Below are 27,166 nucleotides of genomic sequence, written 5' to 3'. Positions count from 1 at the left end.
AAAGACAACAGGAGACGCCTTCAACTCAACGACTGCCGAGAACAGAATCGTCATCGTCGCCTCGTGAGTGGGAGAACATCTCCCGGGGTATAATGACAAACCTGAAATGGAAAAATTGCATAACAGTGCCGCAAATAAAACATCAAATCCGCACTCCTGTCGACGATGGCTTCTTGCCCAGCGTCATCTGGCTCAGCGACAATGTCCTGGCTGCCTTCTTCCGCTGGGGGTCTTCGTCCTCGTCGCGCAATTCCTCCCCAAAAGCGCCGTAGCCGTGATGTTGTTCTTCCCTTGGCGTCGCGAAAACCTCCGAATACGAGTCCTCGTCTCCGGGGCCGGTCCCAACGCCAGAGTCTTCGGCCAAGAACTGCCGATTCCTGGACGCGGTTTCCTCCTCATCGGATGAATCCTGGTCAAAGGCAGACACGCTGCCAAACGACTTGGCCGTTGGGGGAGGTTCCATTGCCAAAGACATGCGACCGTGACCGCTGGGCCCAGAAATCATATTCAAACGTCTGGTCAACTTCTTGACCTGAGACTCTAGGGCCTGTCGAGAGGCTCTTTCTGTCTCCAATAGCGCGAGGAGCATCGTGTAGTGATCCGCTGTGAATGTCTCTTGTGCCTTGTTTGGCTCGACACGAGATAGTGCCGGCAAGCTCGTCACGCCACGGATGGTAGAATTCGAGGTCGGCCTATTCATGGATGCAGGGAGTTGAAGAGAGCCCACATAAGTAGGAGTCTCGCCGAAGGAGGTGCGAGATTCCTTGGAGTGCGCAGAGCTACTGTACCGAGACACTGGGGCTTGCTGGCGCGAGATTTGCTGCAGTGCCGGGTTGACTGCAGTGCTCGTCGTCTGCGAAGATGGATTCGAACCTGGTACCGAAGGCGCAGGACGTTGCGGCTGGTTCATGTGGATCTGGAAACCAGGAACAGAATTGCACAGATGCGTCACCACGTCCTCCACACGATGCATCCTCTCCTCGAGAGTCTCTATGCGTGTCTCGATACTGGCCGCCTGCGTGATCTTCATACCAGCCATGACATTCATGTGCGTCAAGTTCCCAAAGGAGAATGGTTGAGGTGGTGTGTGCACCTGTCCCTGCTCGATTGGGGACTCGGGCATGCTCATGGGAGGGGCCATGCCCGTGAACTGATTTTCATGGTCTGGAATATTGGATGACGCCGGCGATGCGATGAAGGCTGGGTCATAGCTCTCTCTCCAATATCGGATTTCGTCGCTTCTGCGCCGAACTTCGGATCGTCCTTCTGGATTCTGCATTCCACTAAGGCTCCTGGATCGGCGCTTTTGGCTCACATCACTAGTGATGGCTCGGCCAATCTCTTCGGGGTCATCATCATCTGTGAACAGGCGGCTCCCGCGTACGTGAGTGCTTGCAGGACGAGGCGAGAGGCCTGCAAGTTCTCCCTCGCGACTCCTGAAAGGGGCCGAGTAGATCTGACTTGTGGTGGCTGTGGCCGCCCTCTTGTGGCCTTGATACAGAGATGGGTCAACGTTGATTGAATTGCGCGCACTTTCAATGGCGGTGATATCTTGGGGTCCAATGGAGTGAGACCGTAATGCTCTGTCGTACTCGGTGATCGGCAAGGACGCCGATCGCTTTGGTTCGGCTTCCTTGACTCGGCTTAACCCGGAAGTGTCCTGTTGGTCCCCCGTCAGTCTCCAAGTTCAGAAAGAATGTGATGGTACGGGAGCAGCCGGTGCCGAAACTTACGCTCTTGTGTTGGTTCGAGGCGTTGTATGTCGATACGCGCTGCGAATCGGTCGAACCCTGAGAGCTCGTCTTCTTTTTGCGACCAAAAAGCTTCCCCAGCGCGCCGCGCAATGTTGACTTTTTGCGCTGTGGACGATCCTTGCTCGCACCCGTCTGTTCAGACGACGCACTCACGGCGGAATACCGCAAGTTGCTGGATGCATTTGTTCTTCTTTGTGACTGGGGCGTGTTGGCGTTGGCGTTGGCGTTGGCGTGTGTCGCGGATGTTGGTGATGATGCTGAACCGGAGCCAGAACCGGCGGAACCCGTTGGTGCAATCACCGAGTCTGCTCTCGGGGCCTGTGAAACTTCGGGTTGAGTCTGAGGAACCGAAACAATTGACCCGGCCCTTTGTTCGGCCTGCGGCGGATGCATCATTTGCTCCTTCATGTCGCCCTCGGTCAGAGGTGTAGCAATCCCGGTGCCCGGGTTGCGCATTGGAAATTCGTCGTCGACTGGGCTAGGAATAGGAATCGGGCCTGATATTTTGCCCCGAATGGACTGGCCCGTTAAAGATCGAGGTACTGCGCCAGGAGCGGCGGGAGGGTTGGCCGACTTGAAGAGGCCCATGGCAGTTCCAACAATTGGTGATTACTTCGTGCGTGGCTCTAGGCTAGAGCGAGTGTGAAGGAGGCCGGAGGACGAAGAGCGTTGTATTTGATAGTCGACCCCTGTTAAGCCATGAAGTGTGGTGAGGTCCGAAGAGAGATGACGGGGAAGGGTAGAGATAATGTTGGTGAGATCCAAAGAGGATTGCCAACGGGATGCGTCCGGTGCCGTGCCGTGACGATTTGTTTAGTTCCAATGCCAATGTCAATGCCCGGTTCGCCAGTCCAGGCTGGGTGGGATTCTTGATCGGACGCCCCAGATGTCTAGGCCAGGTGGTGATCTATGCTGGAACCTGATTCATGGTGCATATAGACAGCAATGCGGCTTGTCGTCTAGGCCTGTCGGAATCGGAGAGGCGGGAGAGGTGGCGAAATGCGCCCTCTATAGCCGCGGTGACGGTGAGTATCCGTACGAGAGGAGAGGAGGATGTCGAGTGGTCAATCAAGGCACGAGAACTGAGGCGAATAAAAGGAGAGAAACCCACGAGGGGATCGAGGATTGGGGTAGTAGTTAAGCAACTAAGAAGGGGGGACCCTAGCAGCACATGCGTCATGTATCAAAGGAGCACCCGGGCAGGTCTGCGACAGGCTGACGAGGCGGGCCGGAGGAGCAATGTTGATTAGAACGGGCGGTAGCGTATAGCGCGCCGCTTAGCCTGAGGTAGGGCGTGGGAGACGAATGGTTGGCGAACGGTATGAATTAGACGACAAGAGAGGAATGCGTGATGAATAGTGGTAGAGGTGCAAGGAACGTGAGAGCAAAGTAGTGGTACCTGAAGTAGATCAGGGAGTAAAGAGTACGGTACGGTAGGTGTTCGTGCTTGAACAATAAGCCGAGAGGCAAGTAATAGGTAATAGTAGATGTGTTGTAAGACTTGTCGGGGAAGAAGCGAAGAGATGCGGTTGGTTCAGAAGATGTTTCTTTTTTCCTTGTTCCGCGTGTCTACAACGGCAAAAAGCACGACACGGCAGAGGGCAGTAGGAAAAAAGAAACAAACAAGACAGAAAGGGCGGGAGAAAAGGGAAAGCAGTGGCATGTATCTGTATCGGTCGTTTTTACGCACGATGTGTACAATGTACTTTCTGAGGTACATCAGACTTTACAACGAACCAGCAAGGGTTCCTGAAGGGAGGGACTCGAGGAGGAGATGGAAAGACAAGGGCGGGAAGCTCTAATGGGGACCCAGTATCCGTACTTCATAGGTACACTACGGAAGAAGAGGCAGAGTCCAGAGAGGCAGATGCAGAACAGACGCAGATGCTAGCGCGATGAAACAAGTATGCATGCACGACCAGGAGGATACGGACCATTGGAACGCCGTCAATGGTGCGTATTGGCCGCGTCTAGGATACAGTGATGGGGCAAGTTGCAAGCCGCAAGCCGCAAGATTCGAGAAGAAGGACAGGCCAGCCGTTGGTTTTCTGCGTCTACGGCACAGATAGCCATCGTCCATACAGACGCGTTTTCCAAATCTGGACTGAACGGTCATGGTATGTTATGGTACACCATTCGCACATCGTGTCTTATCCTCAGACTAAAAAGGTCGATTCGAAAGAAGAGAGAGCAAACATAGACTCAAATTGCTCAGCAGAGTGACGGGATGGGGTAGCAGGAAAGGTCCGAGGTCAAAGACAAGCTTGAAGCCGCAATGGAAGCCGAAGCGTCCCATTCCATGGCGGTTTCCATTTCATTTCGTCAGGGTGCCCTCCCTGGTGGTGCCCCCAGTACCCCTCGTGGCCGTCGCCGTCGCCGTTCGCTCGCCGCCCCCTGCTCCATGTCGTTCTTGGCTTCCCTGGCTCGGGGGATAGCCCTTGTTTGAGGCCAGTGCTTGGGGCGCCCAGAGCAGTGGGGAAGGAGAAAGGACGTGGGACCCTCCCCCTGGCTGGAAGAGCATGTTGGAGTTTTTGGACTCTTGGAGGAGCCATTGGATGAGCCATTGGACATTTGGGGGTCGTAGACTCGGAGGACTGGAAGTGGTGTCGTCGCGCTAGAGGCGCAGACGGTGACACCTCGACCAACTGAACTCGGTGTCCTTGCCCATCCAAGGCAAGCCACCTTTTTGTTGTGCATGTCGGAGCAGGCCATTTGCCAGGGGACACAGAGCCGGGACTAGACATGAGCTGCAAGAGTTGCGTGTGGTGTCTGTTGTTGTGGTAGGTCTGTGTGGTTGAGAATGAGTCGGGATTGGACAAGGAACGTGGGTGGACGTTGACTTTGACCAATTGTCACGTTTGAGATATCGTGTGTCGTCCATACGCAGGAGGAGGGCGTCTTGGGCGTCGTGGGCGTGTATGAGCGACGTGAGGGATGAGTGGAATGTGGGAGGATGAGGCGCCTAGACACCTACCTAGGTCTTTGGCACATTGTACCGGTATTCGATACTGTCATCCAGGCAAGCACCAAGCCAGCGACGTCGGCTCTCCCGTCCACCAACAAACAATGTTCCAGGTGTCGATCAAGGGAACGAGTGGTAAGCTGGGGGTGCGGGCATGTTGAAGTGGAATTATCGTGAAAAGTGGCATGAAAATGGTCAATATTGGGGTTCATTGCACTGACTGAGTAAGGTATGGTATGTGAGCAATGTATTGGCAAACATAGGTGCCCATACAAAGCTACACTATGAAAAGAGGCCTGGGTATCAACCGTTTGATTCTCTCATCTCATCCGTCAGTGGCAGTTCCGGTTCCAGAACCACACTTTCGTACGGACATGCAGTGTCTCAGCCTCAACGCAAAACAGTTTACCCTCCCGAATGCCTAAAGGGTCATTGTGATCCACGCGACCTGCTTCTTAAACGACCGTGACCATCCCCACATGCGCGACTCACCTGCACTGACAGCTGTGAGATGAGGATAGTACGAAGTATTCGTAGATGTCCAGGGTACCAGGTACGGGCACCATGCTTGAGAAGTACCTCTGGTGGAGACTACACTAGAAAGCTCCTCCTGCCTGCGTGATTGCCGCCATCTATGGTCCTGACATGATATCTGCAGGCGGCACTGAGTAAGAACTTTCCGTGGGTAAATACTTCGTAAGGATTTGAGAAGAAGAGTAACGACCTGGGAGGAAAGAGAGGTAATCCCAGTACCTACTCCGTAAGGTAAGTAAGTACCTGATGGAGTCTATGGAAAGGCAATTCCCGGCCCTGCCGGCTCCATTTCACCCGGATTGCTGGTCCGACTTCTCCTCCGAGGAGCTGCCGCATTTGGCGTCTTGTTTCAGTCTTTGCTTCCTTTTCTTTTTTTCCACATCAACATGGGGGCCCAACAAGGGAACTCGCTCCCGCTGCCCGTCCCGCCATGGCTCATTCCATGAATCCATGTTGAGGTCACAGGACGCAGGTCACTTTTGTGACTTGTGGTCCGTGTGTGTCAACCTCACCTCGCATCGTCAGATACGAGACTACCAGTACCTACATCCTCGTTTGGTCCTCGGGTTGCAACAAGCCTGCGCATACCGATAACAAGAGCAAAAGACAGCCGTCGAGGGTCGGTGTGTGATTGATGATGCCGCCTACGGCTACATATTACTACTCTACACACGGATACTGCCACCCGCTACGACTCTAGATTGGCATCACTCGACCCGGTTCTTGGCCTTGTCGCTACCAAACCCCGACTCTATCCGTGCTGAACGGGGGGAGGGCATCGACCAGCGACAGGCCTCGTCTCTCAAGTCTACGCTCTTGTATGATGTATCCCAGCCGCTCATCAAGTTGACAGGCGAGTCGTGGACGAGGTCAAAGTCATGCTGCTCGAGGGTGCTGGTAATTCTTACCAACAATCGACACTGCGTCTAACCTCTTAGTCTGTCAGCCATCGACCAACACCATCGGAAATCGACCAAGCCTAGCTAGCATCTTCATCCGACATGGCGTCCCAGATCCCGCCATCCAAGACCTCTATCGCCAACTAGTCGTCCAATATCATGACGCCGCGCTAGGGTATCAGCGCACGCCTACCTTACCCCAATAGGAAGTGAGCGAAGGCCCCGGCAAACGGAATGCTGGAATATCGAGCATCCTGCCACCAAGAATCAACGGCACTAACTTGTCTCGTCTGCCTGGCCGTTTGCACTATCTCATTTGCGGTTGGATGCCTCTGTCACTCTCACTCGCGCCGCCGCCGTCAGACCTGACAGCCATTCACACTAGAATCTAGCTGGTTGAATCCCGATTGCTTGACGACTGTCCCTCTTTTTGCGGTAGCGCTAGCTTCAGCTCCTCAGAAGCAACGCTGCACTTGCAGAGATGTGATTGCTAGCCTCTCGGACGAATCCAACGTGCCACCGAGCCGCAGGTTACGACGGAGTTTTCCTCACTCGGATCGCTGCAACCACATGCCACGTCCTCCTGCATGCACCTGCCACCTACTTGCGTTACCTATTCTTGGTTCATGCCAGCGGCAACCTCTGGAAGCTGCAGCACAACTAACACAATACTCCAATACTGCGTGAGAATCAAGCAGTTTTCATCACAACGCACTTTGAGCCCCTTCTTGTAAGAGCGAAACCCTTCCTCGGCCGTGTCTTCCAGCCCCCCCGTCGACGACGTGCAGCATCTTCGCGTCCAAAAGACAGGCCAATATCAACACAATTGCATTTGGCACAGCCCCACATCGTAGGATTCAGAGGCTAAACCACCACATGGCTTGCAAGCCTTTTGCCCATCGAGTAGGACCCCCGCTGTCCCCTATTGTCTGCCTAGATCAAGGCCATCCCATTTCTGGGCGAAGCTTGACGACTGTTCTACGGCTCGTATCGATGTGGACAGCTTCTCCGCAACGCAGTATGCTGGCTTCTTTGGCCTGTCCACTCTGACTCGTGGGGGTTTTTTCGGCGACGGCCAAAGGCACCGCGAGCTCACCGTAATTGTTTTCCCTTGAGGTTCTGGTTATGACACCTTGCCAGAATCTCAAAGGACAAAGTGTCGGAAAAAATTCTTGGCCAGTCAGCTATTTCCGGTACCTATATGCAATCATGATATAGCTTCATCCAGGAAGGCGGCGGCTCCCTCGTGGACAACCAACATCATGCAGTGCATATTACTGTTACGTGGGCGGTACGGATAGCAAAGCCACGCCAAATCACCCACACGGAGTGCTCGTGCCTAGTCAATCACGTCAACGTAGCCCCCCCAATCCAACCTCGATTCAACACCTGAGAAGCTATCCCGCTCCAGCAACGGTTTGATCGTCTCGCACAGTGGACCTTGGCGGAGCATCATATAGCGAGACAACCGAGTTATGATCGCCTGTCAGCCCAGAGCACCAGCGGCCGGCATCTATAGGAGCCGATTATAACAAACGGCACTGCTGAAGCTGCTGGCAATGCACATTACTCGCCAGTGCTCTCCCAGCCATCGGAACATACATCCAATTGGTGGTTTGCCCCGGAATTGACCTTGTCTCGTAGGTACGGAGGTGAACCATTGTTCTGGAAGCGAGTTGATGTGCCGACCGACTGTGATTGATCTGGGCTGTGTAGTGTCATAGCTCACACTCTACCTACGGATATCTGAGCGTCTCAAACTTGGCTGAGCAGTCAGGATGGTGAGACATGATAACCACAGATGCCAAAGCCGACAAGAAGTACCAATTGCGCGAGGTCAACGCAAAGGGCATCACCGCGGCGAGTAATACAGAGTAGAAGATGGGTGACAGGCGTTTTCGCGTTGGCGTCTTTACGACGGACATGGCTTCAACCCAATACAAGAGAGAGAGAGAGCCCTGGTCCGACTGCAGATGTTATCTTGTGCCAAGAAGGATCGAGACTGATTTGTTAAGTTTTGGTGCGGACAACCCAATATCAGCCGCAGTCTCAGGTCTGCTTTCAAATACTTTATCCGTACGAATAGTCCGCAGACTCCGTCCATAACCCCAAAGACACCGCGAATTCCAGCGCACAATCTCGTCGAGACCGAGAGGGCAACGTCCAAGTCAAGCATCCCCCTCCTCCTCGGTAGGAAAATATGGCGGGTCTGGCCACGCAAACAAGGATGGCACAGGTCGCCAGACGTGGAAAGTAACCTGAAACATACATGGATGCCACTTTCTTCGTCTGATCAGTGACGGCTGACATCTGTGCCCCCGTCCCTCCACTCCCAAAGACCCAAAGTCTTTCTCTCCCGTCTTCTTTCGTCCGTTGGCCCAGGACCGCGAACACGACACGACACGGCACGACCCAAGTCGCCTATGCCCTGGCTCCCATCAACTTGCGTCAACGGATGCACCCTCCCCCCAATGAACCCCTGGTGGGCCGCGAGCATGGTTGACAGCCGATACAAAATTCTACGATACGCCGCGCCAAAAGTCAGACTATGCAGCCTTTTCCTAATTTGGCAGCGTTGAGAAACCAGCACATCCCATCGCATAAGGATTCATCCCAGCTACCCCTCCACGGCGGGCCACCACATCGACAAAGCCGGTTCGTCGGTATTCCAGATCGTCTGTTCTTTTTTTGCCACGAGTCCTCTCGTTGCATAACGGTCGACATTGGAGAGGGGCGGGCCTTGCATGGAAGATGGTCCCTCGGTGCCGCCGCCAGCCCGCGACCTCCCCAACCATCCCAATTTTGGGGACATTTCAGGACCCTTGAAGTGACGATAAATCCGGATAACGTAGATCAGCGTTCTCTTCGAGGAAATCCATCCACCTTTTGAGAAAGTTGCTGCCTCTGATCATGGCGCAACCCAAGTTAGCAAAAGCAAAAAAAGAAGAAACAGGCCCGAGATGTTGGACGTTTGACGCGGCTCAGCAATTGTCTCAGGACAAGCCTGCCACCATCTGTGCAGACTGCAGAGGTGCTCTGCGCCGCACGCCCCAAAACCAACTAGGGAAGGGGGGAAGTTTGGGGGAGAAGGGGGAAAAGAAAGCAATTTTCTCAAACCGACTCACCTCTTGACTGTCTCTGAATCACCGATCACCGTCAGCGAGCGTTTGGGTCTCGTCATCGCCACTAAGAACGCATTAACATTCATGCGCTAACGGCCGGCCGCATACTGGGATCTTCCCAGCCTGGCCGCGGCCGGCGGGATCATCACTCGTTTGAAGCTTACCGTTCAGTCGGCGCTTCTCGCCCAGGAACCCTACTTCTCCTACGGAGTTGCTCCGTACGAGGCTGACAATGACGGCCTCCTTTTCACGGCCCTGGAAGCCGTCCACGCTGCCCAGCTCGATGCCTGGGAACCGTTCTTTCAGGGGCGCTAAAATGGCGAGCTGCGTTCGGTTCATCCGATGTTAGCTTTCATGCCTTGCGGCTCTTCGCGACGGACCCAAGATTTCCAAACAGAATATCCAAAATCAAAGGGGGGCTTCGTTGGGTTTGACTAGCCTTACCTGAGCGTTGTAAGGGGTCACGACGGCGATGTCCTCTGGCTTCACTCCCGCGTCGACCAGCTTCTGGACGTGTTGCCGGACCAGGGCTCCTTCCATCTCGTTACTCTTGCTTTCCCCGTGCAAGCTGAACTTTGCCTTCTTGACGGCGCCCTTATCGTCGTCCTCGCTCCTTTCGGGGTAGTCGCCCCCTTGCGTATCGATGAAGACGACCGGCTCGTTAGTGTCTTCCGTGTCCTCGACCTCGTACGGCAGGTCTTTGAGCAAGCGCTCCTTGACTGCCTCCGCGGCGATGAGCTTTCCTTCGTAGAGCTCGTCCGATGGGAACCTCATGATGTTCTCGTGCATGCGATACTGCGTGGTGAGCATGCGCTTGATGGATGACCCATGCAGGGCGAGCAGTCTATCAAACAGGGTCGTCTCCAGCGTCATGCCCTTGATGTGCTTCCCCGCGTCTTCTTTGGGGACCGCTGGTGTTGCTGCCGGCGGCTTCGCCTTGGAATTGAGAGACTTGATCGTCGGTGGCAGCTGCAGATGATCGCCGGCACAGACGGCCTTCTTGGCCGACAGTAAAGGCACCCAGCACTGTGCCTCGAGCGCCTGGCTCGCCTCGTCGATGATGACGACGTCGAACTGCTGGTCCCGGAGCTGGTGGCCGCCCGCGCCGTGCAGCGTCGCCAGGACGACTTTGCTCTCGCGGATCAAGTTTGCGACGCAGCCGCGCTCGCGCACGCGGAATTCCTTGCGGAGCTCCTTGAGGTCGGCGTAGATTTGGCGCTTCTCGCGGCCGTTGCGCGTCTTTTTGATGGAGGCCTGCTTGGCGTCCATTTCGGCGCGGACGTCCTTGACGATGGCGCCGGCCTCGGAAGTCTGGGTGAGGACGTCGAGGGAGTGGGCGAGGACGCTGGGGAGGAGGCGGGCCGGGTGGCCGAGGCGGAGGATGGGGATCTTGTGCGGGGCGAGGCGCTCCACGATGTTGTCTACCGAGATGTTGGAGGGGCCGCAGACAAGGATGCGGAGGTTGAGCTTGATGAGCTGGAGAATTAGTTCGATTAGGGTATGGGTTTTGCCTGTCTTTGTTTCTCCTTTTTCGTCAGTCATGGCGTTTCTTCCATCGAATTGGTTTAGGGGGTAAGTAAGACTCACGCCTGGCGGGCCGTGGATGAGGGCTACTTCGCGGGACGCGAGGGCGAACCGTATGGCGTCCTTTTGGGAGTCGTTGAGGGACGGGTCGATCCATTGGATCTTTGCGAGTTCCGGGTCGGATGCCAGGTCCGACGGTACCGGCGACGGGCTCGAGAGGCCGAAGAGGACGCGCATGAAGGCCGTGTATTCGGATTCCGTCATCTTTTCGATCTTGCCCATGGTTTGACTCATTCTGCAGGCACCTGTTAGTTCTTTTCTGCCCCCTAGGATACGATACTGTAGCGTTTTGATACTGCGCCAGGTCCGGGAAGCCATCGTTGGCACAAGGTCATGGACTGGTTGTCTGCCAAGGGCCCGCCTTGCCTGCTTCCACGAAGTCTTAGCTGCAAGTGATGCAGCTCATAGACAATTCATCTCTCTCTCTCTCTCTCTCTCTCCGGTATATAACCCCCTTGAAGCCAGACAAGCCAGACAAGACAACTGAGAAGAAAACGAGAAAAGAAGGAAGAATCTCACCTCCGGTACGTGACATCATCAGCAACCTTGACAATCCAAACCCTTCCCGTAAACTCCCTCTCCTCCCCTTTCCCCTCATCAACAGCAATACCAACAACCTCCCTCCTCACCCTCGTAACCACCCCTCTAGCCCCTTTACTCTCGAGCTCCTTCACCTCCTTCTTCTTCGCGTTCCCCGCGGGCTGCTCCGAGATGAGCACAATGTCTCCCGGCCGGAGTCCATGCTCGGGAAGTTCGCCGGAAGAAGAGGCAATGGCGGGATCGGAGGATAACTCGAGGACGGTACGGCCGCCTAGACCTGTGCGGCGGGCGGTGACGACGAGGTTGGGCAGGGCGAGGCCTGCGCGCTGGAGGGCTGTGGGGGAGTGCGAGGAGACGAGGGCGGATGATTCTGAGACTTCCGCGGCGAGTTCGGCTTCGAGGAGGGTGAGTTGGGTTGTTGCGAAGGAAGGGGGGGAGATGGGTTCTGTGGAGGGTGACATTTTGTGTGTTTTGGGGGGTTTAAACGTTTTCCCTTCCCTTAATTGGCGCGGTTTTGATGCTTTTTTTGTTTTCTTCCCTGGCGCCTCTCTTTCAGTCAGGTTATCTTGTTAGTGAGATGAGTTCTCATCACCTCATGTAGTGCAGGTTGATGATTGATGATATTCGGATTGTGGGGGGGAAGTGAGGTGAGGGAGCTGCAGTTGATATGGAAGGTTGTGTGTGTGTCGTTGTCTGCGCCTGTTGTAAGTGGTTCTGTGCGGGTTCCCCACAAGGTGAGGTGCAGCAGGCTCGGCTTTTTTGACGTCATCTGATAGGTTGGGGTTTTGGAGGGGGGAAAGCTCCCGACTCTCAGCTCTCTCATCTTTCAGGTATCAAGATGAGATGAGATGAGATGAGGTACTCGAACGGGCCGGATACCTGCGTCTTACGATACGCCATTGATGCAATTGCCCTTTATGGTTTTCGCGTCGGACAGAGATTGGTAGGGCATATTACATAGAATGAATACAAGTATGCATGATGCCGGTTGAGAACTGGTACTCGAATGACGAGTTCATCTTAGAGGTCGGATATTCAATGAGCCGTCCAACAACTTCTTAAGGACGAGTTTGGATTTGCTCAAATTTTCCCAATGTCGATTTCCGCGGCTGCTCTGCAGTATCGTATTCAAGCAGATCATCTCACAAGCTTCCAAGGCCGCTTTCTCACGTCACTGTAGAAAACGACTAATTGTCAGGGTATTATATGCTCATTGTTGCGTCATATCAGAGGTAAATAGATGCAATACAGATGGCGCATCTTTTAATCAACACAAACCCCAACTGTCCTCTTGATGCAGAACGCTCTCATTTCAAACATATGCAGCCAAACACAGGCACCAAACATATGAACTCCCCGTTAAAAAAACCAAAACGTCAAACACGATGGAAAAAGATTACCGCTCCCTACTCGTAGGACTCACAACCACAACCACAACCAAACTCACAGCCATTAACGCAAACGCCACCATGGACACGACGATAATGGTCCCGCGGCTCGCGGGGAACTTGCCCTTCATAACCCACTGCTGCGCGCGGAAATAGCGCTGGTAGCCCAGGAACAGGATGAGGATGCTGATGCCGAGAAACGTCGCGCCGAGCGGCTTGCCCAGCTGCCGGAGGGTGTGGCTGTTCGGGTCCTCGGTCCCCGGCGTCGAGAGGGACGAGTTGAGGCGGAAGAGCTGCGTTACGGCGATGCCTATCGAGGCGAAGGCGAGAGATGTGCGGAGCCATGCGAGGAATGTTCGTTCTGTTTAATGAAGTCACTTCTGGTTAGCTGAATCTGCGCTGTACATATCGTAGCCGTGATTCTTCATAAGTGAAGGTACAAAAAGTGTAATAAAAAAATAAAATAAAAAAAAGAGTAGCTTGAATGTGAAGTCGAACTCAAGGGGTTGAGGTCCATCTCCTTAGAGATATGTGGAAATCCCCCGTCCCCAGCTGAGTGTTCCACTGAGCTAAAGCGCCCGAGGGAGTTGGCCCCCGTTTGCCTGGGAGATGAAGGAGGATAAGTTGATCATAAAGGGATGTGGTCATTGCCAGCCGTTGAGAGGCGTCGAACCGTGATGGGTTGGAGAGGCGGCTGAGCCGTCCAGGTTGAAGGGGGGAGCCGACCCGGGTGGGCTGCGGTGTCGTGACAGACCGGGACTGCGAGCGCAATACGTACCGAGCGCCAGGTGATCGCGGGCCACGCTGCCCTTGTTCTCCAGCTCAATGCTCTGAAAGCTAGACAGCAGGATCGTGTACCAGGGTTCCTTCCTCTGCGCTTCTCTCTCCCGTTCCTCCCGCGCAACCACGGCATCGTAGTCTTCGTCCTCTCCTTCCTCCTCAGTCTGCGCCGGCAGGGAGTTCCTCGTCGATTGGACCGACTTGCGCGGCCGTGTGCCGGCCAGCTCCGGGGCCGTTGCCGTAGTGGTGACGGCGGAAGGCGGCGCCGAGTTCATGCTCTGGTAGTTGCGGTCCGGACCGCGGGAGATGATGCCGACGTTCTCATCGTGGGAGCCGTCCGCGCGGGAGTAGTGCCGCGGGGGGCTGGCGGGAGCGGAGCGGGTTGTTGAGAGTCCGCCGCCCATGGCTTGTGCGCGGCCTCGTGCGTTCTGTTTGGGGCGAGAGAGGGAAGGTGTAAGTAGGAGGAGGTATGTATGATGGTGAACGGGGAGAACGGTCCGTAATTGGGAAGAGGAAACAGAACATGGGGATGGGCAGAAAGGAAATGCAGAAGCGAGGTCAACGTTGAATTAACTAGGGTTCAGAGAAATGCCGTGGATTGGCGGCCAGAAGGGTCGGTGCCAAGCGATGGGCGAAATGTACATGCTCGTGGACAACACACGTTTAATCACACGCAGAGGGGTTCCACAGTCCCAGGTCTCCGGTCGGCGATGGGGTAGGATGCAGAAACGAAAGGAGCTACAGGTGGAAAGACGTACCTCTAATATCTCGTTAATGCGCTCGTTGGTGCTCTGCCTCCGGGAGAGCGAGCGCGGCGACGCTGGCGAGCGTCCGTCGTGAGAGGAGGAGCGCCTACTTAGCCCTCTCGGCGAGGCGGTCGCAGAGGACTGGGATTGCGGTGGATGAGCATCGGACGACGGTGGTGGTGGTGGTGGTGGAGGAGGAGGAGGAGGAGGGAAAGCAGTAGCCGCTGCCGCTGCCGGCATCGATGCGGCTTCGTCCTTGGCGGAGACCATCACGTCCGAGACATGGGCAGTTGGCGTCGAGTACCCTCAGACCGAACAGATAGAGAGGCGCACACAGGTAAAACGGAGTTTGAAGATGGCGTCCCTCACGCCAGAACAAGGGTCTGGTGACGTGATCAAGAGGGGAGAGACGGTTTGAAAGGCGAAAATGGCGAAAAATGGCACTAAAAAGTTTCTTGCCCAGAATTCGGCTCTTGGGAAAGCTCTCCTCCCCGTTGAGCTTAGGTATGGAGAAGGTTGGGTGGGCGATCGCGCAGGGCGGCTGATGGAGGTGCGTTAGTGCCGTTTTCCTCATGCAATGTCGCCGTTCGCTAGCGCACTTTCTCGGCCGGCGGCGGAGGATGCGGTAATGAGGACCGACCTGGGAAGCCTTGCCAGTGGAGGACTGAAAGGATGATAGTTGAGAGGAGTAGGTATGCAGTAAGGTGGTAGAGAAAAAAGTAGCGTAGGAATAAGGTTCAAGCAAGATGAGGCTGGCAAGTGCAGTTCTTTTCCTGTAAAGAAATGAGACGAGACGAGTCGAGTTTCCGTCTTCTTCACGTGAACATTAGATGGTGAGAAAAACCCCCATGACATAGCTCGGGCCCCTCTAGAGCTTTATCTGATTTTATCCATTGGGGAATTTGGGATGGAGGGGTTTCCCGTCGATTGGTTGGTCGCCGACCATCCCAAGATCTAGGCCGTCTCTAGAACTCTGGGGGGGAGCCGCTTGACCCCGCCGATGCCGATGGCACGGGGCCTGGTCCTACCCGTCGCCAATCGGACCGGCTGTCGGGGCGGCTGTACGGATACGGGTCACCTTCGGCCCACGGTGGACGTTTGACAACCTCACTTCTATCTTTTGCAGCAGTGAACACACTTGAATTATACGTCTATCTTGGTGGCATTAGAAATTTTGATAATCTTTGGGCTTTAGGGTGTCCAATGCGCCATTGGATCTTTCAGTGCATTCCCTCGCGGTCCAGGGCTAGCACGATGTCACCCAGCGGAGATGAAATGCTACTGTGTGACTTTGAACTTTTGCAGTTTTTCTCAGCTAGTTTCGCTCGTGATCAGTCGACATCATCTATAAACGACTATCTTGCCGTAGAATGGGTTACTCTCATGAAATATAAACATTGGTTGGAACTTGGAAGTAGAGAATCTAACAAAATGCTTCTCGAGTACCCTTCGTGATCACTGGTGGGCAGAATCCACGTCGGGCCGTAGTGACAGACTTATGAGCCGAGCAGTCGCATCCATCTCACATACTATCGCTTGCGCAAGGAATGATAAACTTGTCGTACTTTGTCAAGAATTATTCCAGTTACTATGCAGAGCCGACTTCTGACATAGCATAGGTAAGTAAAACGCCCGTCCAGATCCGGTTGGTCTACATCCGCAAATGCCATTTTGGATGGATAGCTGGCTCCAAAGCCATACGAGGCAAACATGTAAGAGGGCTTTCTCGGTGCCTCTCGCCGATTTGATCTCCAAGCTACAAGGCCTGCGGAACAGCGAGGGGTCTTTCAGCTTCTCATCTTCAGGGCTACGAGGATTGCTACGAGACGATGCTACAGACTGGTTTAGGATGTTTTCGAAAGCCTACGGGGTCTCCCCAAGATGTAAAGAGCATCTTTCATTCCTTGCCTCCGCCGCCGTAGTATTCAATCTATAAGAATCATCAGAGGGAGAGAGATCTGGAGATATATGCCCTTGTTTAGGGTGTAAATGTGTATGTTGAGGACTGGGGTGTCCGCTAGAAAAACTCTTTGCCACCCTTCTGCTTGTTAGAGCGCCTAATAAACTCAACAAGATTCAGATTACGTTTAGATCATGTAAGCCGGCAGGATCAGCCTTGTCATTATATAGTAATCTACCGCGTTCCCGATAGTGTTGGTATTGTGTTTGTAGGGGCCTAGGCAAGAAATATCAAAAGCTGAATTTAGGACGTAGGGTCATGCGGACAACTCTGTGGATTCTGAAAATAAATTGTAAGTGGTTTCTTGTGATGTTGTCCAGGCCGCATCACCTCCACAGCGGTGGTGCTCTTGCGCCAAGATCCCACGGGTTGAATTCGACCAGCACATGCCCAAGGTTGATCGCGATTATCGCAATGGGCCAGATTGGCTCTAGTATTAAGTATGCTGCCTTTGCCTCCAGATAACTATCGGTTACTTCCCAGTATAAGTAAAGAGATATACCGAGAGGAATACTTTCGTAACGTGGGGAGAAGGAGGACTGCATTTATTTGAGGTGAATGGTATAATCCTGCTGACTTTCCTTTAATTAATTACTAAATCATAATAAATAATGTAGTATAACGCGCACTGGTAACAAGGACCTTTTCCTCGCCGGCCGATACAATTCTAAAGTCTGTGGTGCCCGTAGAAGAGACTTTCACAAAGAAAAGTCTGAGACGTTTATATAGGTAGCAGATTGAGACCAAAAGACTCGATCAAAGCACTCTCCCTCACCGCCTTTCTAGGAACTTCTTTCATGATCCCCCTTTCAAGCCAATTCATTATCAAAACGAGGGGCTTTCCAAATATTTGGTTTCTTCTTCTAAATCGCTCAAGTCTGTGAAGATCTGGAATTTCACTGCCTATATTCTCAAGGCACTTTATTCCGTAATAATATTTCTCGTCCCCGGCATGTTGCTCCGGACACAAAACAGTTTTTATACCATTTCCCGTTTGCTATGGTCTTGATACACTGTTGCTGTCCACACCTTCACCCACAACATCGTGCACCACATATGTCGTCACTTGCTCTGCCTCATTAATGTGCACAGCTGACCAAAAGCAACGGAGGTACATTCGACACGTTGAATTGAGCCAGTGTTGTATGCCGGCGAGTACACACGACTGGTGCCTCTACGAGGCATTTCATCTGCAAAATAATACACCACAGATGAAGGGGCTTCGCTATGCCACAACAATAATGCTCAGTCATGTCCACAGGTGGTCGCGGTATAAGCCGCAATAAAAAATAAACACATCTACAATAGCATGTACGAGGGCTTAAACATATAGCATGGGCGGCTCTTGTGTGACCAGACCGTCAGATAGAGTCGCTTACAGCTGGAGTCGACATCCGTTTTGTGGACAACAAGGGGTGGAAATCACCTCTATCAACAGCAATATGTCTATGATATTGTTTAGCCTTTATTTATATAAGTAAGTTTCATTGTAGCCTATAGAAGCAAACTAGATGCTGCCATTTGCAAAGGCGACCAGTCGGTTGTACGAAGGTGCTATAAACACGTGCACTCTGAAAGGCTCGGTCGAGTTCCAATAGCCAACATTACTGATGGTGGTGTCCAATTTGAATGACTTATACCCCTGGTGATGTCTCGAACTATCGCTTTGTTCTTATAAGGGCAAAGCCGTTTCTTATGTGACACGCCTGTTGATCACGAAAGACCACTTGGCAACCTCCGCCCCTCAGACATTCTCACTGCAATGATAGACTCTCTCAACGTTATATCGATACATCTCCGACCACTTACCTAAAATATAGATACCCATAGCCTCAAACTCCGACTCAGAGGATCACTCAGACATAACTGCTTCAAGTACCTCGTACTCTTCTCAATGGACCTGACCGTATCGGGCAGAAACAGGGAGACTGGCTTGAACATCACCGTTTCTGGCAGTACACCAAAAGAGATGGCATCTAGAGGTCGTTGACGCTGAGATGAGGTCATGAGAGGACATTGCAGCTCTTTGCGCCTCGTAGAAGCTCGTAAAACTTAAGTATCGCTGACAGAGCTCGTATACGCTCGATCTCACTATGGAAGCACGTAGACATTGAAAAGGGGAATGATAGCTTTGACGAAGATGCCATCGTTTCCCCAGACAACTCGTCTCGGTACAACAACCATATGAAGTATAGACGTTCCGAGTTGCTGTCTCCGTGTAGATCCCTCTACACCGGAAACGAATCCTACTTCACCCCTTGAACTCATCGTATCGTGAAAAGGGGCGTATCAGACCACCTTTCACAACAGAGGAGTAACGAGGCGAGCAGGAGAACGACACCCAGCAGCAAATCATGATTCAGCAAAACATCTCTCACGTAGGTAAAGAGAGGTATAGGCCAACAACTCCCACCCGCACATCGAGGGGGAGGGAAAAAGCCAGCAGCATCCCACCAACACAAGGTAATTAACCGGTATTCTTCCCTCAATGCCTGGTCCCAGAGGTTAATGTCAACGATAAAAAGACTAAAGTCTCTGGCGGACGTAGGCACAATCGACCATACATGACCAGAGAAGAGTCACCCTTTTCTGCTTCTCCCAATCCTCTCACTGGAAGAGATAATCATGGCACGCTTACATTCAAACACATCGCAAGACGGAAGAAATCCTACGTATAGAACGCTTCACATCCGTTGAGCATATTACTAACGCTGCAAAGCCCAGAGAGCAAGGACACGGTGACGATGAGCGAAGATGACAGCCATCAGAGCCATCGTAAGCACTGCGTTCTACGTGTGCCCGATCAGATCAAGCATTACACTCGAGGATGACCTAAAATCAACGAAAGCCTCTCCTCCCCGAAGGAAAAAAGTCGCAGGTCGTCTCCAAGGTCCACACGACCACCACAAGCAAGCTCAACATCGCGAGATCCTACTAGCCCCTGACCTCTGCAGCCAGCAGACCATTCCCTCAGCCCACCTGAACTCACCATGAAGAGATACGAGAGGAGAGAGAGCCCACAACTCCCGGTCAACCTCAGAAACGAAACAGAGCTTCATCGCGTCTGTGCCTAACGCTGCGGCAATGCACGCCAGCCCAACGCCACGGCTATCTTCAACGAGACCGATGACCCGACGACGACGACGACGACGCCGCACAATCGCGAAAACCTCGGCGCGTCGTCGTCGCGCAAAACGCGTTTGAGTAAGAAAAACACGGTATCGTAACCAGCCTCCCACCGGTCCTGCTACACCATCTCGGGGTAGTCCTCTCACGCCGGCCCCTCGACGATCACCCACGACACACACTTTCTTAATCGACTCGTTCAGGAACGGGCTTACATACACCCACGCACACAACCATGACACCCTCAAAGAAAGACAGAGATACCCCACAAGCCGCCTGAAACCACGCGGCGCCCTTCCTGGGAGTGAGCAGCTAGTGAGCCGGAAAAGCCCAACATGCTGTCGTCGCCGTAGTCCCCCGTGGACGCCCCCTCAACGGCTTCTTTGTCCTCCGGCGCGCCGGCGTCTTTCAGTCCAAGGGGAAAAAGTTCCCGCTTACCTATCAGAGACTGTGAAAAAGGAATTTCTGGTGGTGTGCTGAAATGGCCCGCCCCGAGCCTCTTGTGTGAGACACGAAAAAAAGGTGAGGCGGCCTAAAACCTAGTCCAATGTCCCCGAACGTTAGTCCGGTGAATTTGTAGAGATAGGGCGACAGAATGCAGAAGAGGTCTCTCCTTATCTTTCCCTGTGTGTATCCATCCCATCGTTGGGGTCGTAAGGGTCTCGGAGCTACGAGTCAGCCCATTCTGCAAACGCCACCCCCGATAGAACGAGAAGAAAAAGGCGCCACTTTGGTCTAGATTGATAGACCACAACGGCAGTCAGGAAGTCGTTGTTGCCACGAGGTTGCTTGGGAAGAAGAAGACGAAGAAGCCACCCAAGCAAACACGCCCACCCGGGAGTCTCTCCCCGCGAACCCGCTTCTCGCCGCCGTTCCGGTGGTCAGACGGACTAGAGCAACCAAAGCCAGTCTGAATCAGGACGGCCCTCGACGCCATCCAGGACGCATCGTCGGCCAGTCACTTGACACAGCGCCGCCTCTCCGGGGAAACGCACTCACGCATCCCCTCTACGACGCGGAACCGCGGAGCGAGCGGCCCATGACATCTCAAATTCCCTAGGCCTTGACCGGACTCGTCTGCTTCTTTCGCCCGCACCGCATCACCGCCGACAATATAGCGTAGGTGTCAGCATCAGGGCTCGAGCCACCGAGCCAACAGAACCGGACGAGCCACCGAGCCAAACGTCAAAAATCGTACCTCTTAGACCGGCGAACAGACACAGTGGCATCTCTCTCTCTCTCTCGATCCGCAGGTCCTCCCCTCCATGATCCATCCATCACCACCCCCCTCGAGGATCCCCTGGCTTGTCAGTGTCGTCCCAAGAGCTTTCGGCATGTGACACGGACGCTTCATCGAGTCAAGCAGCGCAGCCGCAGCGTCGCCTGGCGTGGACCGCGCGGATCCCCCAGCGCTCCGCCTGCCAGCTTTTTGCCTGCCGCCATACGATTCCTGATAGAGAGAAGGTCAAAGCATCTGCGAGACATTTCTTAGCGAGAAAAGCAACGACGATTGATTGATTGATAACCAAAAAAAAAAATCTCTTACCACGTAGACAAACTTTATGCCGTTCGCCTGAAAACGACAGAAGCCAAACCGGAATGTGCGGGGTTCGTTGACTGAGCGGGCGGGGGCGCAGGAAGCGCAATCGCTGCTGACTACGGGAGCGTTATTTTTTCTTTTTCGTTTGGCGGCAGAGGCCCGACAAGTAGCAATGCCTGCTGCATCTAGGCCACTGCCGACAGCAATAGTGGATGCTCATGGCCTCGCAGTAGTTCCCACGCTACGTAGCCGTACGGATAGTGTTCGCTTTCCAAGTGTCAAAATGTGAGTCTCGCACGTCTTGCTGCGATCCACGTCCCATCCGAGCCACCTCGGACGCATCGAAGGATACAGGTTTCTGGGTTGTCGGTAGAAGGGAAGACGTTCCTCAGACACAAAAGGTGAAGATCGACGGAATTATTCGGCAGACGTGACGGCTCCGAATTTCGATATTCAGCGGTGAGCACCAGTTCAAGCATAGGCCGTCACTGGTGATGTCTTTCGTTTCTCTCTCTGTCCCAGTGTCCCTCTTCTTTCCTCTATTCCGCGAGCCGGGGCTTTCTGGTAGTGTTGCAACGCAAGGTCCTCTTCCGCATGAAGATGGCGCCCCCGCTCGAGTTGGACAGAGCCCCATTCGGATCTTCAACTAGAGACCGAAGATCGTAATTTTGACCCAGGAAGATGCCATCACAGGCAAGCCGCTAGCAGCCCAATTACCCTGATCTTAAGTCGGGCTCAGAAAGCCATCAACGTGGTCAGGTTCAGGGTCCATTGGAGGGCCAGAGGCGTATCTCAAGATAGGATTTCGGGGAATAAGTCATGGGTGAATGGATGCTTCATCATGGTCGGGCCTCGAGCGAGACTGGTGGATGCGATTTGCATGCAGCCGCGACTCCCGAGGTATTAGACCCAGTGATGATGAGTTCTAGTGCTGCACAAGTCTCGATACTTTGTCGAGAGTACCTGGCCCTGCTTCAAGACATCATGCCTCCCCGGGCCCTGATCATCATGAACTTGTGGCGACGGCACGCATCGTGTGGAGAGAGACTCGGCCAGAGAGACTGTGCGTCAAGCGTCGGGTTGCGTCGACGCTGCTCTTCACGCGATGTCTCATTGACCACCTGTGGCCGACTTTAGATGTAGTAAAATCGGGACAAGAAATTGAATACGGCCTTGTGCGCCGTGTGCCTGAGCGAGCCCTTTGCCTGCATCACGCTACAAAATGCAACCCACCATTCGGCCCAAGCCCGCCCTAATCCCCGGAAAGAAGACACCGGTGTACCCGGAGGCCCGGAGAGACAGCCGGTTTGCTGGAAAGCAATGGGTTTCTTGGAGGCGGACGAAGGCTGGAGCCCACCCACCCCTCCACCACGTCTCTGCTTCAGGAACACACCGTTCGTTTTCTCGGGTGCAAGTTGCAGCTTAGGTTGAGTGAGTGTTGCCATTTGCGTGCTCGCCTTAGCGTACACTTGCTCCCAGATAGGTATTCAACCACCTGCATTTGCGACCACGCAGACGTCTTTTTCCACCCAGAAAGGCTGCCCACCAGTCACCACACATCGATGCAACGCAGGTTCGAGAAGTTGTGACCAATGCACGCCTTCGTCGTTCATCACTCCGCATGCTGCAGGTGAAGTTTCCTTCTCAGTTTGCCTCTCCCGAAGCTACCAACTAGACAGCGTGTTTCAGGGCTGCCAAAGACCTCGAAAGTTGGGCGCTGCAGGCTCGCAAGACTCGAGAGAACCAATGCGTATCCGAGTCCGAGGTAAACGGGATGCCAAGTTTTTCTCGTGTCTGTTGCCTCTAGTCGTTTTGGTGGTGGGGTTGTAGCTTGTTTTCTGTGCTCCATAAGCTGGCATGCCTCAGTTCTCATCGTATCCAAATTTCAATATGCCATATTTGGTCTGTCCAAAAAAAAAAAAAAAAAAACACCCCTAACTTCTAACAATATTCGCGCGTGCTGTGTCGGAAACGGCTGTTTGCGCCCGATCACCCATCCGGCAAACATTGATGTCTTGGTAGCGTCTCGGCTTCTTACTGGCTCCCGACATTGAAGATTTCCAAGTTTCTGGTGCAGCACATTACATTGACCGCTCACCTGAGGCTGCAAACTGCAGCTGTCTCTCGCCACGTGAAAGTCGATGTATCGCGAGCTAGCTCCCGTCAAGCCACCACCCGCATGTCGCTCTCTTATTCAGGTGGACAAAGCATTCAGTATACATTGCCCGCCGCCTTCTCACACACGTTCATCGACTCGTACCGTAGTTTTTTCATCCTGGCGGTCCGATATTCTCGGCCTACTGACCATGGAGCTGTCACTAGTTTAGTAAGGTATCCCGATATGCCAGCCGTTGGCCGAGGCTACTTCCATCTTTCGTCGTCTTGAAAGATGCATCGGCTTCCTGCCCGTTTCCAGCATTGGGATGGCTGTGCAGTGTGCGGTACTTCTTGCGGACACTGAGAGACCGCACCGATGACAAAAGCTGAGGTTGGAATCCGGGACGCTCAATCTCCCATTCCCCACGCTAATCACTTCTAGAAGGTTGAGTAACGCCGGTAGTTAGAGACAAGGAAATGAGTTTATCTCCCGTTCGTGGACCCCACGGAAGGTGGACGCCTTTCTGGTGCAGATATTGGAGCCTATCGCGCTTGGCTGTGCACCACTGACGAACCATCGGCGGGACGAGCGGGAGGCCTGTTAGGACCCTGGCCTGGTCGTCTTCCACGTTGCTATCTTGGAAATCGTGAATGGGTCGTGTCGATGGCGAGCTCCGGGCTTGTCAATTTCGTGGGCACCAAAATACTATTCATTCGAGCAACGTGACACCGGGGACTCCACCGCACCGAGCTGCAATGTATTAACAATGTCGTATACTGTTTGACCGGGCAAAGGCGGATGGCCTCTCGTGAATATTCTGCCGAGGTCGACATGCTGTTTTGAATACGGTCCGATCGACATAGTCATGGATGGGGATGGGCCGATTAATGATGGATGTTTCTGTATAGTGAGATACCTCGTGGCTCTTGGTGATGAATGTTCGAAACGCCTCTCGAGTTCCAACGACTGGCGTCGACAGACCGCGGCGAGACTGCCGTATTCTGTCAGTAACCAATATAGATCGACCGGATGATATGACCAGTGTCATCACCTCGGGCAGTCTGATACGTGGTGACGAAGCTATGCCTTCTAGAACAATGGAAGGATGCAACATGAGAAACGGCTCCATCGTGACCTGGGGCCTCTGCTTCATGCTGGCACCCCTTCCATCTGCCTTCCGTTTCCCATCGTTTCCAATGGCACAAGGCGATGCGTCATGATAACCATGGTGCCCTAAACAGGCAAGTCCCTCATACCCAAGGCCTTGCAGGATGCTTCGTGATGGGGACTCAGGCGTCGGAGTGTGTGGGCCCTGAAACCTTCTCGAAGGTCTTGGAGCCTGGAGGCCTATGGGCCAACGACCGCGGGAATGCCCATTGGTTACTGCGGAGGAACCCCTTGTATTGACCGGTGTGACGGGGTACCCCTGACGAGACGAGTTGGAGTGCCCCGTCGAGAAGCCTCAGGATGACAGCTCCCATTATTAACCGAATTCTCAGAACTACTGCACAGTATGTGGGCTTCGTTCAGCCGGGAAAGGACATTGAGCCCGGTCTGTAACGCCATGTATCCACGCGTGCCACGGCAGAAGAGAAAAGAGTGTCCGTAATATGGGAAAACTTGTCGGCTATCCAACGCTCCGGCTGCTCTAGCCAAGTCAGTTTGTTTTTGATTCAGCCCAATGCATGATTCAACCACTCAACCTTCCCTGTCGAAATCAAACATTAAGTGAGTTCAGAGTAATTGTTAGACCTCGCGAACAATAGCCCACTGACTTGACTTGGCCCAGAACGTTACTGATTGTCAATGGTTGCTTATTGCCGTTAGCTGGCAGACTGATAAGTAAGTGCCTCGCCTGACAGCGACGCTAGGAATTCACTCGATCCCGGAGGATCTTCCACGCCAAGTGAAGCCCCTGCCCCGTCCGTGACCGGACCGCTAGCCTCAGCAGTTATCTCTGGACAATACTGGTTGGCGATAGCGATAGCGGTGAATATGCTCATCGATTTCTTGGGGTAGTCAGGTCAGGACCGTCAGGCTAAACGGCGGCCCCAGGCTCCAAAGCACCCCGGGCCCGTTGGAGGTCCCTTTGGCGATCTTCCAGACTCATGCCCGGTTGCGGCGAGAACCCTTGTGGCCGAGCAAGAGACAGATGGACAGATGGTGTGGCCCGCCGCTTGGCTTAAATTTGAAGCAGGCCATTGCTAGATTTGCCAGAAATCCGGGGCAACTAGACCGGAAGAAGGTCCGTTTTTGGGCCTGGTCGCCGTTGGGGGTCTCGGTGCCACTGGCTGGGCCGGGACCCCACGGCTTCCTACCCGGGCCGCCCAAAGTACCATGTCCACCAGCCAGGCTCCCAAGTCGTCGGAGGTGAATTGGAGTGTTGGAGAAGGGAACTTCCCAGAGAGAAAAGAAGGGCCCGCGGGTACAATTGGGAACTTCATGAGCATCAAACGACAGATCGCCGGGGTCCCCTCGATCAACCAGCGAATAGATCTGCTGGACTTCCGTCCTTGGACATCGATATTGCGCCATCCGTGGCTTTTAATGGCTCTCGGTGGGGAGCTTGAGGCAAGCGGCGGTCGGAGAGTTCCAGCGGATGACAATGGTCGGCTGCTGATCTACCATGGACCGTTAGCTGATATTCTAGTGTGGATTGTTGTCCTGTAGATATCTGAAGTACGAACATGTCTGGCTCACACCACCCAACGCGAGAGACCAGGCGTTGACCAACACGTTCACCGGTTTTGGGGCACCTTCGTAAAACGGGGTTAATGGAGGAAAAATTTGCGGTCGGAAGTATATTCTTACATGGTGAACCCACACGTTGGGTCGGGGTTGTTGGAAGACCCGGGCTGTTTTGGGCTTAATGTGTTCCGGTGTATTGGATCGTGTCAAGTGTTTGCTCAAGTCTGATCCAGTAGCCAGGAACGGCCCAACCACCCCGACGGTGGCGAAAGGATTCTGAGCCAGGCACTTGGCTCCTCCCCGTGGCCTCCGCTGAGATAGCACCTGGTCAGCCATCCTTGAGCCCCGACCAGTTGACAAGCCTAGGCTGCTTTCCTGGCCTGATCCAGAAAAGGTCAACAAGCATGTGGTTGAGCCCTGGTCCCATCAACTTCAGTAGAACTCGAGTCCAGAAAGGTTATTAGCAGGCAATCGTTCTCCATGCCATCCCATGTCGGTCGCAGAGGCTGGGCTCCTATTCGACTGCTAAATCCACAATTCAAAAGCCACTTTTCTTCGTAGGGCTTTAGAACGGTCCCAAGCGTTATGCTGCCGGTTCCGCGTAGTCTGGGATGCTGCAGCTAGACCCCACTACCACCCATGGTTGGACCGAGAATACCTTGTTCTCGAAGTTATTACGAGGGATTTCGGGCCTTCGATGCTGGTCTTCGAGACCGTCTTCTCAGCAAGCCAGCTAGCCCGGAGGAATCAGGTAGCGGGTGGAATAAGCGTCGAGAACTGCTCGCGAGCGTCTTGATGTTATTCGCAACGTTGACGATGACAACACTGGTATTCTCGGGCAATTAGATCGCTGACGCCCCGAGCATAGCCATTCTCTTTTTTGAAATTATTGTGAACGGATTTGACAAGATCTAGTCTGGAGTGCCTGAGTAATGGAATAATTTGCTTTGGTTAGGGGAAGGGGAAGCTTGAAAAGTTGTGGGATGCCGCGATGCCCAGCGTACCTGCATGCAATGGTGCAACGGTTCGTCTGTTCCTGCATATGTATGGAAAGAGAACTGTATCTCGTACCTTGGCACCTTGGGGACACTCAGTGGCCTGTAGCATCTCGAAGCTTGCGATATGCAAGGTACGGATACGCTGAGCTGTAGGACGGAGTACACTACGTGGTACCGTTTCTTCCGAAGTACTGTCAGGCGAATCATGGGTGCGCGCAGCGAGGCCGGGGCCGATTGACACCATTTGTTAGGAAGCCCTGACGTGGTTGCGTGGTCGCATGAACGGAGGCAAATTGGTGATTGGATAATCGCCAGGGTTTCGACCGGGCATGGAACCCTGGCGCAAACTCGCCGGAACTCTCCCAGCTGTGAGAACCACGCGTGCGACGGTCAAATACCTATTGCAGATGATCTGCGTGTGCGAGACCGATCATGATAAGATGCCCG

At 53.7% G+C, this 27,166-nt stretch overlaps 3 protein-coding genes across 3 annotated transcripts; all 3 read right to left on the bottom strand.

Moving 5' to 3' along the window:
• Positions 1-142: 142 nt before the first annotated feature.
• Positions 143-2,210, bottom strand: N0V96_002276 (uncharacterized protein; the record flags this gene model as incomplete). The annotated part of the gene is made up of 2 exons (XM_053187685.2): positions 143-1,660; positions 1,734-2,210. 2 exons carry the CDS (start codon positions 2,208-2,210, stop codon positions 143-145), a joined length of 1,995 nt encoding a protein of 664 aa, XP_053055189.2.
• Positions 2,211-8,962: 6,752 nt separating this feature from the next.
• On the bottom strand, positions 8,963-11,856 carry N0V96_002275 (uncharacterized protein; the record flags this gene model as incomplete). The annotated part of the gene is made up of 5 exons (XM_065756481.1): positions 8,963-9,053; positions 9,275-9,335; positions 9,436-9,595; positions 9,716-11,090; positions 11,375-11,856. The coding sequence occupies 5 exons, from the start codon at positions 11,854-11,856 to the stop codon at positions 8,963-8,965; spliced, it is 2,169 nt and encodes a 722-aa protein (XP_065614850.1).
• A 935-nt stretch (positions 11,857-12,791) lies between these two features.
• N0V96_002274 (uncharacterized protein) lies at positions 12,792-13,967 on the bottom strand (the record flags this gene model as incomplete). Its single annotated transcript, XM_053187687.1, has 2 exons — positions 12,792-13,144; positions 13,562-13,967. The coding sequence occupies 2 exons, from the start codon at positions 13,965-13,967 to the stop codon at positions 12,792-12,794; spliced, it is 759 nt and encodes a 252-aa protein (XP_053055191.1).
• Between the last annotated feature and the right edge of the window lie 13,199 nt (positions 13,968-27,166).

The sequence above is a fragment of the Colletotrichum fioriniae genome (genome assembly GCF_027942845.1).
Source record: "Colletotrichum fioriniae strain IMI 355084 chromosome Unknown scaffold_2, whole genome shotgun sequence".
Taxonomy (NCBI): Eukaryota; Fungi; Ascomycota; class Sordariomycetes; order Glomerellales; family Glomerellaceae; genus Colletotrichum; species Colletotrichum fioriniae.
The sequence above is the reverse complement of the archived record's forward strand: the minus strand, read 5'-3'. Positions and strand labels throughout refer to the sequence as shown.